General features: G+C 37.8%; 1 protein-coding gene across 1 annotated transcript in view; it reads left to right on the top strand.

Annotated features, from left to right (window-relative positions):
* The window catches only part of PLXND1 (plexin D1), a 193069-nt gene that overhangs the window by 72615 nt on the left and 103724 nt on the right, over positions 1-16730 (top strand). The window contains exons 9-13 of the mRNA XM_063291644.1: positions 2546-2650; positions 4171-4266; positions 6964-7057; positions 9833-9996; positions 16514-16665. Of these exons, the coding sequence (XP_063147714.1) occupies positions 2546-2650; positions 4171-4266; positions 6964-7057; positions 9833-9996; positions 16514-16665 (611 nt within the window). The remainder of the gene's footprint in view (positions 1-2545; positions 2651-4170; positions 4267-6963; positions 7058-9832; positions 9997-16513; positions 16666-16730) is intronic.

Raw genomic sequence — 16730 nt, 5'->3', positions numbered from 1 at the left:
AATTTTGCTACTTCTTGATACAGGAGAGCAACCATTAATTTGCAGGAAAAGCTAATAGCATTTTAAATGAGTCAGAAGCTGAGCAAGTCAGAGAAGTTTGAAAAAACAGGGCTTCATTTTTTCCCTTTTTCAGTGATATTTTGAGTAATGGTTTCTTGTGGTTTGATGTCTTATCTGTTTTTCAGCTACTTGACACTTCCTGTCATAAGCAAAGATCTACCATGTCACTGGAAAAAGGGAAAATAATAGTAGTAGTAGTAGTAGTAGTAGTTGTTGTTGTTATAGAACTAGCCAGACTGAACATATATAAGGAAACAGGAATTTTTTAAACATTCATTTCTTCTTTCCTGTGCTAGCCCCAGATGAAAGACACAGCTGAATTTGCACAAGGCAGGAGATGGAATTGCAGAGAACTAAACTGTTCTGTACTGTTTCTTTTTCTAGCAACTGAACTGGTTACCTCTACAGCAAGTATACACACATTCACTTTCCTTTTGGATTTGCTTTTGTTCATATTAAGGAGGCTTATGGGTCAGAAGAACCCATGGGTGGCTCCCTTCTTTACACCTCTGAAATAATTTTTTCTCATCAAAGAAGCATTTTAAGATTATTGAGAAGATCGGAAGAATCAAAGGAGAGGCATTCTCTTCCTGGAAACATTGCTGTTTGTAACATTTGAGATGGGGAACACTGCTTGCCTTTTTAAGTTTTAGTTTTCAATATATCTCACTCTTAAATAAATCACAGACTATTCAATGACAGCAGTAAGAAAATTATTTTGTATCATTGAAAACTGTTTTCAATAAGATAATATTTTGGCAAAAAATACAACAAAATTAGGTTGTTTACCCTTCCTTCTTTTAGATGATCCAAGTGATTAAGTGCCTCTTTATAATAAACCCTGTGTCTGATCCATTTCTTCTATATAAATTATACACTTTTGGAAGAATGGTGACAGGGCCTTTTATATATTGGCATTAGATCATTTTCTGCCTGGAAGTTTGAACCTTTGTTTGAATGAGGTTACCAGAATAATAAAATCTGAAACTTATTTTTTTATTGCTGAAGTCCAACAAAAAATTATTTTCAGGCACTATCTAAAATACTTCCAAAAAGAGGATAATCCATAATTTAATAAAACCTGAAAGGTTTCTATATAAGATAGCATCAAACCCCTAATCATAATATCCCTAATGGATATCTGAATAGCATCTCTGTAGCTGGTATATGCTGATTCTGTTTACGGCTTATACTATAGATATAATAATGTACACCTCAAAATAGTAGGAAGCCTTACAATAATTTTGAGAAGTTGTGGCCAGAGGCCATCCTAAACCTGATTTTAGAAATTATAACCAGTCGTTTGAATTGCACATGGCAGCAAATGAGTAGCTAGTGCATTGGATGCAGAAATTGGTATCATGTGGGCTTAGCATGTTGCACCTTCCAATATCTAATCTGGGGTGTTCTGCTTCAGTTCCAATGTCTGAAGCATCTTCAAAGGAAACCTAATGTAGAATGTCCTGCAGCAATCTAGTCTGGATACAAGCTGGTAAAGTTATAGTTGGCATACCAATCTAGCTTCTGTGGAGTGGGAGGATGGACTTTCAAGTCATCCTCTTCAGCTGAGCTGCATTCCAATTCAAGGAGGATTTCGGTACGAAGCTGGAAAAACACTTTGTTTACTGCTTTGAAGACTCTTGCAGGAACTTTCTGATTCTATACAAAACCCACTGTATCTTTGTTAGCATTATTTGGTTCTTTTCTTGTGATGAAACAGTGGGTATAGTAGCTACTTCATATTGACAGCTGAGGAGAGCATATGGTTTTCCATTTAATTTGTGAACAAATTAATTTCACTGCGAAAAATCCCAGACTGATAACAGAATTGCCTGGAGTCAGAAAGCTGAGTGTTCATCTATGGGACATATAATGAAGAAAAAAGAAACAGCACAAGCCAATCAAATTTCACACCTTAGGGAAAATGTTGGTGAAGTTTCTTTTGCTTTCACACTAATATGTGCTTAGACTGCAAGCAAGGGTGTCATTTCATACCAATCATTCATTTGGCATCTGTCCATTAAATTCATGATTTAAACTCAAAAATTCAGATACATTTAATATAATTAAGGTAACAATTTTGTATACTTTCTGGGAAGAAGCTCCATAGATTATAGTGAAACTTATTTTATAGTAAAATTACACTGTATTTCTATAACCTAAAAAATTGTCTACCTGGGCGTATTCTAAGTTGGAGCCAAGAACTACAGTAATAAGAATAACTTTATATTTATATTTTTATTATTTTAATATTGGTGATTTTATGATGTTAGGTTTTAAAGTGAATTTTATTGTAAACCGCCCAGAGTCCCCCTTTTACGGGGAGATGGGCGGTGATAGAAATGTGAAAAATAAATAAATAAATAACTTTATGGAATTATTACTACCCCCATTTTTGTAGCTTGGTTCTGCTATCTCAGTGTTAAGAATGTTCAATTGTTTCCATACTAACCTTCATTTCTTTTGCTTGTTTCCTGAAATACAGAACAGTACTGATTGTCCACAGATTGTGCCTGTTTCTATCGCACCAGTACCCACGGGGGTTTCTCAGGACATTACAATCACTTTGAGAAATGCTGCTTTTATACAGGTAATGAAATAAATAGGCTTTGCAAAAAGAAAGAGCAGGTAGATCGATCCTATGTTTGCACCAGAAGTCAAATAATTGAGATTATTAAATGAAGTTAATATATGACTTGTGTTTTCCCTTAGTGATAATCACATAAATAGTCATTCTGAGGATCTTAATAGAAGATGGATAAGTGACTGAGGGGGCTAAGTAGGAAAGAAAGAATATGCTCCATATGCAAGCATTTACTTGAGATTTGTTATATGTTATTCAAGGACCTTCATGATATTCATACCACAGATGGACTTATAATGTTGCAAAAGGTTCACTTGGGGGAAAATCTACTTCTAAACTTGAGGACTTTTCCCCCTGATATTCCACCCAGTGAATTTTGCAGGTGTACAGTTCTCACAGGAGAATGTACACCATACTGTTTTTCATATAATCTCATGCTGAGAAAGAGAAATGCAGCTTGTTAAAATCAGAAAGTAGTAAAAGCTATCCTAGAAATTGAACCAAGACCCTTAAAAGTTATTCTCTGCTTTGCAAATCTCATCTGAATGTGCATGTATAATGTATGTGTGTGCATCACATATAATATAGATCAATCACACAGATAAAGAGATGATCAGTTTGTCATCCTATCTCTTTCAATTAATGAGGGAGAAGATGTTCCCCTTTTTGTCTATCTAAATACTGTCTGATGCTATGTGGGGACAATTCTTGGTTGAAATCACATTAAAGTGAAGTTTCCAATAATCTGAGTATATATCCTCCCCTTTCCTCATTATCTCATCAAATACTCATGTATTGTTCCCACTCTTTGCAGTGACTCTACTAACACCCTAGGAGTAAAAAATATAGTGGCACTAAAGCACTTGCCCCTGGGTAGCGTTTGTTTTAACCGCACAAGTAGTAAGCTTTTAAAGGGTCATTTGGTTATCAGTATGTAGGAAAAGAGGTGTGATTCAACAAAAATAGAGGGAATTTATGAATATCTAACTACTGGACATAAAGCTGAAACTTTAGGACATGACAGTGAAACTTTCAGTAATTGAAATAGGTGCCATGTCTCTGTCTTGCTTTCCTAGGAAACTTTACAGAAATACAATAAATTAGATTGCGGTCTATTTCTGTCTAATTTTATTGGCATCAGCTTTCTAAGGCCTCAGAGGGGAATATTTTGTAATTATGAGAAGTTTTAACTAGGATACTATCTTACTTATTCAAAGCATGTATTTCTGCTATTCTAATATTTGGGTGGTCCCTCCCTGAGTTACGGAAAGTTTAATACATTTTAATTTAGAATATTTAAAACCTTAATTTAATTATTTCAATAAGCTTATTGGAATTATTAAGGTACACAGTCTTTAGCAGTATTACTGTTGTAACAAGTGACATTCAGCAATTCAGATCAGAATTTGGTTCATTGATTTATCAGTGTATAAGAAAATAGATATTTAAAATTCATCCTTTTTCTGTTAGAAAGTATTCAGAAGGCGATTATTCTACAAAATTTTCCTTACATTTTTACTGTTTAGGACATGCCTTTGGAGTGTCACTTTGAAACTGAAAATAATTGGATATTTGAGGCTCAGTGGCTAAATGCATCTGCTGTTCAATGTACTAATGTGTTGGTGAGTTCATGGCTAGTGGGTATTTTATTATTTTCTAAAGTCTCTTCTGCTTATAAATAGTAGCATGTCACAGACCAACTGCGTATCATTTTATCAAGTCACACATTCCACCTAAAATTCAGTGGGTTCTAGCTCCATGAACTTTATCATGAATATGTTCAATTCCAAAGCTGCTCTTTCTAATAGGAACTTCTTTTATTTACTTAATTACTTACTTACTTCAGTTTATATTCTATACGTTTCCAAAGAGGCTTACAACGCACTGGTTCAACAGAAAAATCAGCCTATAACAGAAATTAGAGCGAATCTGATATGCTATCATTCAAGTGGTAGCATTGTATTTCTTCACCCCTGAGCATTTTTACAACTCTTCAGAAACACAATAGGGAGTGGGTGGTCCAGAGGTAGTTTATTCCAACTCAACTGTGGGTTCCCTTGGTGGTAGAACCTACACCAAGTCTTCTCTCTCTGGTCTCACCAGGCACCCAGCTTCAGCTTGGAGAAAGTGGTCTCAGAGGTGTCCAGGCCCTGTGCCATTGGCTTTCCAAAGTGATGTCCAGTATCTTAGACTGTACCCAGAAATTAATTGGCACCTAGAGCAACTCCCGTAATAGTAGTGTTATATGAGTGAACTGCAGTGTGCTACCTGGGCTGCTGCTGAAAGCTGAAGGTTCTGAGTGGTCTTCACAGGCAGTGCCATGTAGAATGAATTATAATAGTCCAGGCACCAAAGGACTGTGTTGAGGTGGCACCCTCTAGGCACTGTGTTAGAACCTCTGCTGTATCTCCTGCCCAGCTCATAACTGGGTATTACGTACAGATTGATATTCTCCCAGTGGCTCCACATAGATGTTAAACAGTAGAGGGGAAAGGATATAGCTCAGTGACAGCCAGAAGTAGAGTGCCTGAGGGTTTGATCTCTTCTCCCCCCATCAAGTAGATCTGGCCACTCAAGGAGAAAAACAGTAGACAGTAAAGAAGATGACCTTGGTGGAAATATGCAAGAACCATTGCCTAGGCAAAAGGTGCTTAAACATTTTCTAAGCCCTGAGAAACAAGATAATATTTGGAAGTAGCTCAGGCAGATGCCTCCCTGATTCACTGGGGCATGAGGGGAAAAAAGGGTGGGTGTGGGGGTACAACACAATTAGAGTTTCAAGATTCTGTTACTAGAGACGGTCTCAATAAAGGCAGTTTTAGCATTCCTGTGGAGTTGATTTCCTGGTCTGGTTTACCTAGTGGGGCTGACATGAACTACTGAAGAATAGTGCTCCCCACTCCCAACTTTCATAGTCAGCCAAGAAGGATATTATTACTGATAATACTGAACATAGCTGAGAGATCCAGAAGGATCAGGAGAATCACTCTCTCAGTCCTGGTCCCATCAAAAGTCATCAAGACAAACCAGTGTGATTTCAGTCCCATACATAGGTCTGAATCCTAAGAAAAATGAACTGGGATAATCTATTTTATCCAAGGTACTCTGGAGTTGCAGCCCAATCACCTTCTCCACAGTCTTCTCCAGGACAATTGGGTGATGGTTTCTTGAAGAGGGATGGACAGTTGCTTCATTCAAGGTGGGATGTATAAACCCCTCATTCAAGGATGCTTTCATCACCACCTGCACCAACTTCTATTCACCTTTCAGTGGCCAGCTACGGCAGGCAGATCCTCAAATGGTGGAACCAAGAACGCAAGACAACCTTGCCCATTTTCTCAGGATTTGCAGGTCTTAAGTCCAAGCCTTTTGTCATGTCAGCTGGATTTGCCATTCAGAATCTAAACAAATGTGACTGACTTTAGCCCCTAGATGCTGAGCAAATTCATCACATGGCCTGGCAGATGATCTTTTGGCCTGGTTGTCCCTAAGCAGATTCAGACCACTTTAAACAATGCTTTAAGAAAGCAATCCAAAGATGAAATTCTGAGTGGAGAAGGTAGGCTGCTTGGCTGCTTTAATGCTGTGGTGTAGGTTCAGATTTGAGCTTTCACCTATGTTGAGTTACATTAGTTTTTCAGTTTATACCAGTATCACTTAAGGCATCTCTTCTGCATTTCATCTTCTGGATCTCCTCAGCGAACTGATGAACTCACTTGAATCAGTGGCCTGGAAGAGGCCATTCGGGAGCAATCTTCTCAAGCATCGATGATGACCCCTTTTTCTAGAGGTTGCTCAAGCACTGAGCAGAACTGCCCAACAGGAATTTGGGAAACTCTGCAAAGCAGCAAGGTCCATTAAATGCCCAGGGTATATTAATTAAAAGGGTCCCTGCTCACTTTAGAGATCAGTGGCACTGGTTAAGATAAGGTGATATAAGCCATATGTTCACCAGTGAAACTCTTACTGGAAGATCATTGGAAAGGCCAATTGTCATAGCTTTAAGCTGTTGAGAATTAGAAATAAGTTTTTTAAAGTACTGATATGGTTTCCCTGGTTTCTGCATTTAATGTAGGATAGGCAAAATTTGTGAATATTGTTTCCACATTTTTAAAGGCCCTCCATTGCCGAGGCTCAATTAATAAAAATTGTAGGGTATTTTATGGTATTTGTTTACCCCATCCTCCTGATTTCTTCTGTTGAATATATGTATCTTCTTGTAACATAAAAATGCTGTCACAGTGAAAACTTAATTCATTAATGTGTTTTGGTCTGCTGTTTCAGTAAATGAGGTGACTCTCTTCTCCTTTTTTATGCAGCTTTATACTTTAGACAAAAGACACTTATTTCTGGTAAATCTTCAACTGAAGGGAAGACCTGAAAAATTTATTGACAGTCCACAGACGATGACAGGTTGGACATAAATTTGCTTTGCTTTTCATCACTTTCTAATTTGAGTATTGTATCTTTAAAAGGCTTACATATTTTTGACTAATTGGTCTTTTCATCTTATACTCTCTTGAAATAGGTTAGAGCTTGTGAAATCAAATAAATGCAGTATTTCAGGTAGACAGAAGTCATATCTGTATGCAGATATCTTGGTTCTTGTTCACAAGTTTTATGTAGTTTTTACATAGTTGCTTGCAAACTATGAATATTGATAAAAATAACATTTGCCATTGTATTTAGAGAGCTTCAGGATATCTGCATATTGTTAAGTTTATTTCAGTAAGACATATAGGACAAATGTATTTTGGATAGGAATTGAATGCATTATTACATATGTGATGCCCTAGGGCTGATTTACATTTTACTTTGTGGCAGTTTTTATTTTTATTTTTTATTTCAAATTGATTGAAGCTTCCATACCATATTGGTAATGTATTAAAGTACTGTTTATCTAACTGAGTTGTGTAACATCCACAACAAATGTTCTCTCAGAGTAGCAGCAGAACTATGAATTGAGTTCTCAGATAGCAAATGTATTTGTGGATCATATAAATAGCTATTAACTATAATACACAAATAAAAGATGTATATGCAGTTTTTAATCATAAAATTCCAAAGGCATTGGGAATATCTATAAAGAGTCTATAATGCATCTATTTATTGTAGAGTGCTTATCTAGATGGAACCTTGCTTTGATTCAAAATTCTTGCTCTAGACTACAGATCAGCTGAAGTCAAATTCTGTACCATGATTCACCAAGTAGTAATACAGACTGTTGATTTAATGAGAATCTCCTATTTCAGGGTCGAATTATGTGAATGTCTATGAGTGATATACAAAGATTTTTTTAAAAAAATCTATCCTTTAATGTGTTCATTTTATGTTAATAAAACAACAGTGTTGAAAGTTATTGGTTTTAAGTTGGTTTGTAGACCACTTAAAGATATTTTGAAGTGTTTTTTATTTATACAATTTATTTATTTAGAAAATATATATGGCTGCCCTTCTTAAATATATAATTCTTAAAACCAATAAAAATCCTGAAGTTAAGGAGGGAATGTAATCTCTTTTCTACACTAAAGAGAAGGTAATATAAAGCAAAAATAGTTAGGAATGTGTATGTGTGCACATGTATGTGTATATATTCACACACACTCATAGACATAATTAATGAGTAGAAGTATGATAGAAATTTTGAAGTGGCTCAAGTGAAAAACCCATGGCCTGCAGATGATGTTGAATTCCTAGCAGTTCTAGCCAAAATGGTCCAGAATGTGGGATCGTGAGAAATTTTAGCCCTACAATAATTTGGGGGCAGAACAAGCAAAAAGAACAAAACTTGACAGCCTTGGAACATAAGAACATAAGCAGTGTCCTGGCCCACCTTCATTGGACTGTTTACCATTATACTCCAAGATCTCTTTCCTCATCAGTCACTGCTAACTCTGGTACCATTAGTTTGTATGAGTAGTTAGGATTTTTGGCACCAGTGTGCATCATTTTACACTTGCTCACGTTGAATGGCATCTGCCATTTGGACACCTACTTCCCTAATGTGCAGATATCCCTTTGGAGAATGGGGAACAGCTAGGTGTTCAATGCCTGTGAAAGGCCAAAAGAGTTGGGGCCATCCAAAACACCAGGGGATGCTATTCTACAGGGCAGGTGCTGCTACTGAGAAGGCATGACTCCAGCAAAATGACATTGTTTGATGGAAGAGATCAAGAGCATGCCTTCTGTACTAGATCTGGTGGAACAAAAAGAAACAACAGGAGAAAGGCAGTCCTGCAAGTAACCTGGCCCTATGCCATGCAGGGCTTTATGGGTGATGACCAGGACCTTGAATTGCACCCATAAGCTTTACTGAGAAGTCTTTGATGAGAGACTTTATCAAAGGCTTTTTGAAAATCTAAGTAAATGATGTCTACTGGCTTGCCTTTATCCACGTGTTTATTAACACCCTTAAAATACTCTAGTAAATTAGTTAGACAGGAGTTTCCATTAGTGAAACCATGTTGGGTATCCTTCAGCAAGGCTTGTGTCTCCAGATGTTTGGTAATTTTATTTTTAATAGCAGTTTCCACTATCTTCCCCAGGACAGATGTTAAACTGACAGGCCTATAATTTCTTGGATTTCCCCAGGAGCCATTCTTAAAAATTGGAGTTACATTGGCCACCTTCCAGTTCTCAAGTACAGAGGCTGAGTAGAGACAGGTTACATATTTTAGTTAGAAGGTCCACAGTCTGAGCTTTAAGCTCCTTAATAACCCTTGGGTGGATGCCATTGGGGCCTGGTGACTTTTTGATGTTCAATTTGGTAATAAGGTCTAACAGTTCTTCTCTTGTCACCGCTATATGGCTTAGTTCACCTGATTCCCTTGCCTTCCTTTTGATGGCAAGTTAGTGAAATGTACACATCACACTGAGCATTTTAAATATTGTTTGCTATTGGCACATTACATTTTTTCTAAATGGATGGAGTCTGTCATGCAGAGTTGCCTCTCATGTGGCTATCTAGAATTTTAAAAACATAGCACAGAGCAACAAAGGGAGTGTTTAAGTACTAAATTATGTTGCAGTGGGGAGAAGTGCCAAGAATTACTGGGAAAGCTTTAGGATTACAGCACAAAACTCTTGTCCAAGCTCTTATTTCTCTGCTGGATTTTAAATGTTCAGTTGCTGGAATGGGGGAGGGATCATGCATGTTTCAATCTTAGCATATGTTGTCCTTTTTTTCAGTGGAGATTTATAATTGTGCAACTGGAAGTGCTGATTGTTCTCAGTGTCTTGGGAGAGAAGACCTTGGTCATCAGTGCATTTGGAGTGAAAGCAGTTCTAGTTGCAGACTAAATACTGAATCCTCCCAGATCCCAGCCATGTGCCCTCCTCCTGAGATTAGGAAGGTAAAGCTTGGTTTCACTTCACTATTCACTATGTTTCAGCTCTGAGGCTTTAAAGTAAAAGATGGAAAATGGAGAGTCTGTCTCTGGGCAGAATTGAGAAGCCTGAAGTCCTGAATGGAAGATGAGGCAGGAACCTGAATTTTGGTCTTTGTAGCAGATATGTTAGGCTAGGTATAAATGATAGAATCAATAAATGATAATGTAAACAAGGAAAACTAGGTGAAATGCCCTTTACAAAAAAGGAACATCCTGGAACACATTTTTTAAATGGGATATCTGCTGAAACTTGAGGTGGGGATGCAAGCATTTTTATAACATGAGGAAAAAGTGTGTTCCTGTCAGTGATAGGAATTATGCTCATTAACTTAAAGGGAATCTATATTTCATTCCTCCTTTTTAAAAGATCCAGATTCATTAAAGTTGTATGCCACTATAGAAGTTCAAATCTTCCAAATGCTAGGTTTCATCCAACAAGAAGTTAAGCAACCATAAATTCCCTTTTATATGAGTGGAAGAATTAAGATTTTTTTAAAAAAATAAAGAGCCAGGTTCCTGGAGAAAAAAATTGTTTTCACACAAGACAGATTGCCAACATGTAAATCTCATTTGTCTAGGAGATTATGTGTAAACATATAGAATAAAACCATAGTGATGGAAAGGGCCACTGAGTCCAACCTTCTGCTTAATGCCGTAATCCAAATTAAAGGATACTAACCAGGTATGTGTCTCTCATCCGCTTCAACACATCCAAGAAAGGAGAGTCTTTGACTTCTTGGTAATCAGTTCCATCTCATACTGCTGTTATTTTTAGGATTTTTTTTTAATATCCAATCAGAACCTGCCTTCCTGTATCTTAAGTCTATTACTGTGGTCCTGTACTCTGGAATGACTTTCTTCCATGTGACATCCTTTCAAGTATTTGAAGAATGCTTTCATATCCAACTCAATCATCTTTTCTTAAGTCTAAACAGTCAGCTCCTTCAATCTCTCTTGATAGGTTTTAGTTTCCTGATCATCCTTGTTGCACTACTCTGAGCCTGCTCCAATACCACTGAATCCTTTTAAAATTGTGGTATGCAAAACTAGACACAGTACTCAAGATGGGGTGTGACCAAAGCAGAATAAAATGGAACAATGACTCAAACAATGATTTGGAAATAATGCTGTTGATGCAACCTAAAACTGCATTTGGTTTCTTTGCAACCACATCATGCTGTTGCCTCATGTTTTGTTTCCAATTTACTACTATTCCAACATCTTTTCCCCCAAGTATCCTTATCAAGCCAGGTAATCACCATTCCCTTTCAACTCCCTTTCAACATCTTTAGTACATCATTTATCAACACTTTTGAGTTGATTTAGTCTTGCTTCATGAGCGAAGGTAACTATCTCTTTTAACTCCACCATGTTCTTATCAGGAGATTCAAGCTTCAAATGTATTGCTTCTGCTGAAGTTTTTAATTGGTTTCAATCCTGAAAAATAGCTTTCAAAGTAAGAAGCTATTCCAAATTAGTCACTTTCTCTGTCTCTGGTACCTATAATAGTTCAGGAATAAAAATAACTTTGCAATTTTTTACAAGTGTCTGCTTCAGCTTTTATTTCAGCCTATTCTTTTCCACTTGTTGAAGAAGTGTGGAGGTGATTATCTTCTCTTGAGTCTCACCGTGGAACCCATAATTCACCAACAACTGCTTTCACTTAAAGGGAAAAGATAAAGGTCTCGGCTACCAATTAACTTATATTGCAAACTAAAATTAGAAGCTAGCCTCCAAGACTGATTTGGAAAATGAAGTCATGGTTCAGAAACCAAATTAAATTTACATTATAATACATTACACTTATAATACTCAATGGCACATAGAAGAAAAAATTATTCATGGGTCATGCACATACCCCTGCTCATCAAAGCAACTCTTTATTTTACACTTGAAATCCTAGAAAAAAATTGCAGAAAATAGGCAAAAAAAAAACCCCACATACTTTTGCAGCAAGATGCACCATGGACTGTAGCCACAAGAACATGAACAGCATGCATGCACTCATATCTACATTTACCAGGCTGTCCAACGCCCCAGCACTCTAAAGTTCTCAAACAAAAGCAAAAGAGAATGTAGAACTCAGAGTGTGAGGATTTATGAATGACTACAAAACTACAAAAGCAAGTAAACCAAAACAAGCCAACTGCATGGAACTTGAGGGGGGGGGGAGACCCAGTATGTTGATGACGGCTTGCAGAGTGTATACAGTATGTGTGTGTGCATAATCTTTTGTCCTGTTGAGTATGGAGCTTTCACATTTACATCACTTTATGCATTTAAGGAATTGAAACAGGTAAGGCACATGGAGACTCCTCCAACTAGTTAACGAGCCATGGACTTTTTCCAGTATGGCTTGCTGCAGTGAGAAAGTGAGTGGCTTAGAGTGTGATACTGAGTAGAGTTGATGTCTTCAGGATAGCACCCAACCCTAATCAACCTTCATAGCTGGGCAATGGACAGGTTGTTCCCAATAGCTTGGAGAGGGAGGTAAGGCTCTAGCCTCAGGTAACTTCCAGTATTAGGTTGGGCAAGTCCAGGAAGGGAAGGTTCATCTTAAAGAAAATGAGTTGCTCCACCAAATCAGCATCCAGGAGTGATGTCATTTTCCCTGAAGAATGCCCCCTTGATTGAGTCGCTGGGTGATGAATAGGAAATGTACATTGGCACTAATTGCCCCGAACTGGAGCAAATTCATCTTCTTACCTTCCTCTGATTCACCATGTAGTACAGAACAGATCATTCTACATAGCTGGCCAAGCCAGTAAGTGGCATTCTTCCCGATAGTGCACCAAGCATGCTGCTTCAAGTTGTGCTAGGTGTTCTTGGGCCTGTTGAGGAGAATCCTGTGCCAGAAATGAGTCCTTGCTGCTCCTCGTAAAGGAGAAGTGCCAGCTGGAATGCCCAACTTTCTCCTGCTGCTGTGGCTTCCTGCTGTGGTTGTGGGCCACTTCCACAACCAAGAACTTTTAACCCCTTGGTTACTAACATAATTGAATGTGCTGACTGCCTGAAGTGAGGCACCAGCCCTGCATTCATCTTATCCACTGTGTTGCTGGTTGGTGGCACCACTGCTGCCTCAGGAGGAGAGGTTGTAGTATAATCAAGCCTTTGGAAAGCAGTCCCTAAACAAACCTTGGCCTGGCCCTCCTTCTCACTAGCTCTCTTAATGGCCTAGTTCTCTGAACCAAGGCTTTTTCCATGGGTTTTTAAAAGAGGAGAGATACTCTGAGCTAGCCCTAAACTGAAGACAGGAGAGAAGCCTTAAAGGCAGGTAAGCCTCTCTTGAAAAAAAAATCAAAACAATTATATTTAATATACATATATATGGATATCTAGCAAGCAACGGTGCTTTAATTGCCAAACCATACAAACAAAATCAATTGGAAGAATTAATTCTATGCAATAAGCAATCATACCTTACTTTGGGGGGTAGGGGGTGCATTATTCTTTTAAGATCAAAAGGGGGGTGTTTTGAAAAGTATGATAGGAAAGGGAAATCCCATTCTCGTTTCTGTTTAACTAAAACCACCACCCACCCCTCTATACAGAATCAAAATTGAAACCAACAAATCATATTGGGGCTGCCTCATAGGCAGGCAGTAAGATACTTAGGACTAGTTAGCCCCAGTACAAGCCTGAATCCAATGCTGAGTAAGCTCAGATCCTTCACAGCTTCCCCTTTAGCTCACTTTCCAGCCTCGTCAGCATGGCATTCGTTTCAGCACCAGTCCTGTTTTCTGCAATACAGAGACTTTATCTCAGATCCTGACTTCAGAGTTTTTGTTTCTATGCACAAATGGGATTCAGTTTACAGTCCTCCTAATTCCATGTTTTGGCTAAATACATTTTTACCAGTTCTTGTGAGATGTAACCCATCTTACCCAATGTATTCTGTTGATACCATTTGCGTAGTTAGTTAATTGACTTGTCGTATTCTTCTTTTCTTTCATTATGTTTATCCATGAGCTGGAAGGATGAGTAATAATGCTACTTGAATACCCAGGTTCTTGTGCTTTCTCTGAAAGTTTTCAAAATCTGAAGTAATAGAGTTGTAGATGTTCTTTGAAATGTCATTTATATGTATTGGAAGGAAGGGATTCCTTCAAGAACTTGCATTTGCTGCAAATATATGCCTGGTTGTGTTCAAGAAAAACAAACATGCTGCAGACATTGCCGATCATGTTGTGGAACCCTAAGCATTCATCTTCACTGTTGCTTCTTAGGACATCAGTAGTTAAAAAGATTTTATTTCAACTTATTTTATTTCCATATTCTCATGTTGTCCAAGTAAAATTCTTAACTTTTAAGGAAAGCTTGGTTATAGATTCTCCTGCCGGAGTTTTAATCACTGTCCCTGTCAGTTCATTCTGTGGGCTAATTCTCTGGAACCTGGCTGCCTAACATTCCTCTGACAGTCTCTGTTTACTCCTCAAGAAGCACTCTATTTTTCAGCATTGGAAAGACAAACATGTGGCTCCAACTATTTGGTGGTCTGCAGAATTAATATAGATTAGCTATGGATGACTGTAATGAATTATGGCTTCCAGTCATTGAAATGTTTGCTGTACAACTTTATATACTGTATGTATGTTTGCATGTGAATATACATCCTGTATGTTTTTGTTTCTGTTTTTTCTTTCTTGTTTTATACTTTTGTGTATTTTTCTTTGTTTTCTGTATTTAATTAATTTTAAAAAAAGAAGCAATCAATAGAAGAGAATATCTGTAGCTCAGGGTTGGACTGTGGAGTCCTTGGTGCTCTCTGAGCTTGGTTGTTTGCTTGCAGACATTTTGTTGCCCGACTAGGCGATATCTTCAGTGCTAGAAGAGAGTGGGTTTTGCTCTCTGTTTATATACAGTAGCTTGCCCTCTTCAAGAAGCAATCGCTCTGTCACCAACTATTACCCAATCACTCTATCACCCAGTCAGGAGGTCTCAGGACACACACCTTGCAATCAGCAGCTATTCAGTACATGAGCTTTCCAACCCTCACAGTTCACCATACAGTCCTTCAGATCACATAGCTTCTCCAGTTAACCCTACTTTTCCTCCTGTTGAACTCATATGTTCACTAACTCAGTGGTATAATGAATGTGTGGTATGATCAATATCATTTGTGCCAGCAATTGGGTTTCCTGATGCATATAGATCTGGTGAAATATATCTGCATTCTCCTGTCACTAATCAAAATCTGCAGATGCGATATGCAGTTTACTTAGTAATCTCCATATGGGAAACTAGCTGCATATGAAAGAGTTCTAACAGACAAAGTAGTTAACCAGAGAAAGCTAATCAATTTACAGCCAGAGAACTTAGCATTGGTAGGTTTCTTATCTATTTAGAGTTGGTAGGTTTCTTATCTACGAAGAGTCGGAAGCGACTAAATGAATAAACAACAACAGGCTTCTTATCTATTCAAAATCCAGGAGCTAATTTATTATTAATATCTAAAATCTGTTTCAATTTTTCTGGTCTAACAATGCAGAGGAAATGCTGATGAGGCCAGCTCAACTCCACTGTACAATATAGGAAACAGCCTCTTGCTCTCTGCCAAAAGCAACTAGTGAAAACAAATCATAAGAATCAAGGTTATAATGTTATTAGACTAGGGTGCTATTTCCTTAGCAGATGCGGTATTTTCCGTTTCAAAAAGCAAACTAGCTTTTCTTTAGTGTCTCTAGAGTTGCCTTGAGAGGAGGAAGATGAGGACAACTGTAGCCCTTTTGGAGCAGTGAAGTCAGGGAGATTATCAAGTTTAAGCAGCTTGGTGGAAGAAAGCGCCACCATTCTTGACCTTCTGCCCTGGCTTACGTCATGTTATGTTGGCAGCAGCTACAGTGAATAATGGCAAGCTGCAGGCTCTGTAACTGAACTTCCAGGAAGGAAGGCTGCTGTTCCTTTGCAGCCTTCACCAGCTTTATAGTTTTTTAACAGGTTTGTCACAAATAAAATGCTTTTTCTAATTGTAGTTTATTAAGCTAGCTCAGACATCCTATGAAATCAGTGACTTTAGCTGATGGGAAAACAAATGAAATCTTCCCCTGAGATTTGGTACTGCAATAAAATGCCACTGCACCTTCTAGCCATAACACTCACAAAATTGGTAATTCCACTGCAGACAACTTAGATATTAGGGATTAACTGTACTGAATCAGTTGTGAATAACCTACTCACAAATACTATAATTTGTATTATTGATCATGGTGGAATTTTAAAAGCCTGGTTGTACAGAATAGAATTTGTTTCCATCCAAAAATGTCACACTATACCTACATTTTCCATTGGCCAATCTTATTGCTTTTCACATGCCTTTCATACTATTATGAAATTATGTAGGATGAGAGATAGTGTAACATTAAGCCTCACAAAGTTTCAATAGAAATGAATGTTAAGCATATGGCTTGCTTGTTAGAGCCCGTAACAGTTTTTTTCCCCTTTGTTTTAAACTATGTTCATTAAGTTCCCTTTGAACTTCCAGATTGAGCCTCTGGATGGACCCTTGGAAGGAGGAACTCTGGTCACAATTCGAGGGAGAAATCTGGGCCGTAGATTCAGTGATGTCGTTAATGCTGTCAAGATAGGGAATGTGAAATGCTTACCACTTCAGGACAGATACATCGTCTCTGAGGAGTGAGTAATTCAAGCTGAATTATTTTGAAAGCAAGCACATGGAAAGGGCTTATGATCATTTATTT

Source organism: Candoia aspera, chromosome 2, assembly GCF_035149785.1.
Source record: "Candoia aspera isolate rCanAsp1 chromosome 2, rCanAsp1.hap2, whole genome shotgun sequence".
NCBI lineage: Eukaryota > Metazoa > Chordata > Lepidosauria > Squamata > Boidae > Candoia > Candoia aspera.
The sequence above is the reverse complement of the archived record's forward strand: the minus strand, read 5'-3'. Positions and strand labels throughout refer to the sequence as shown.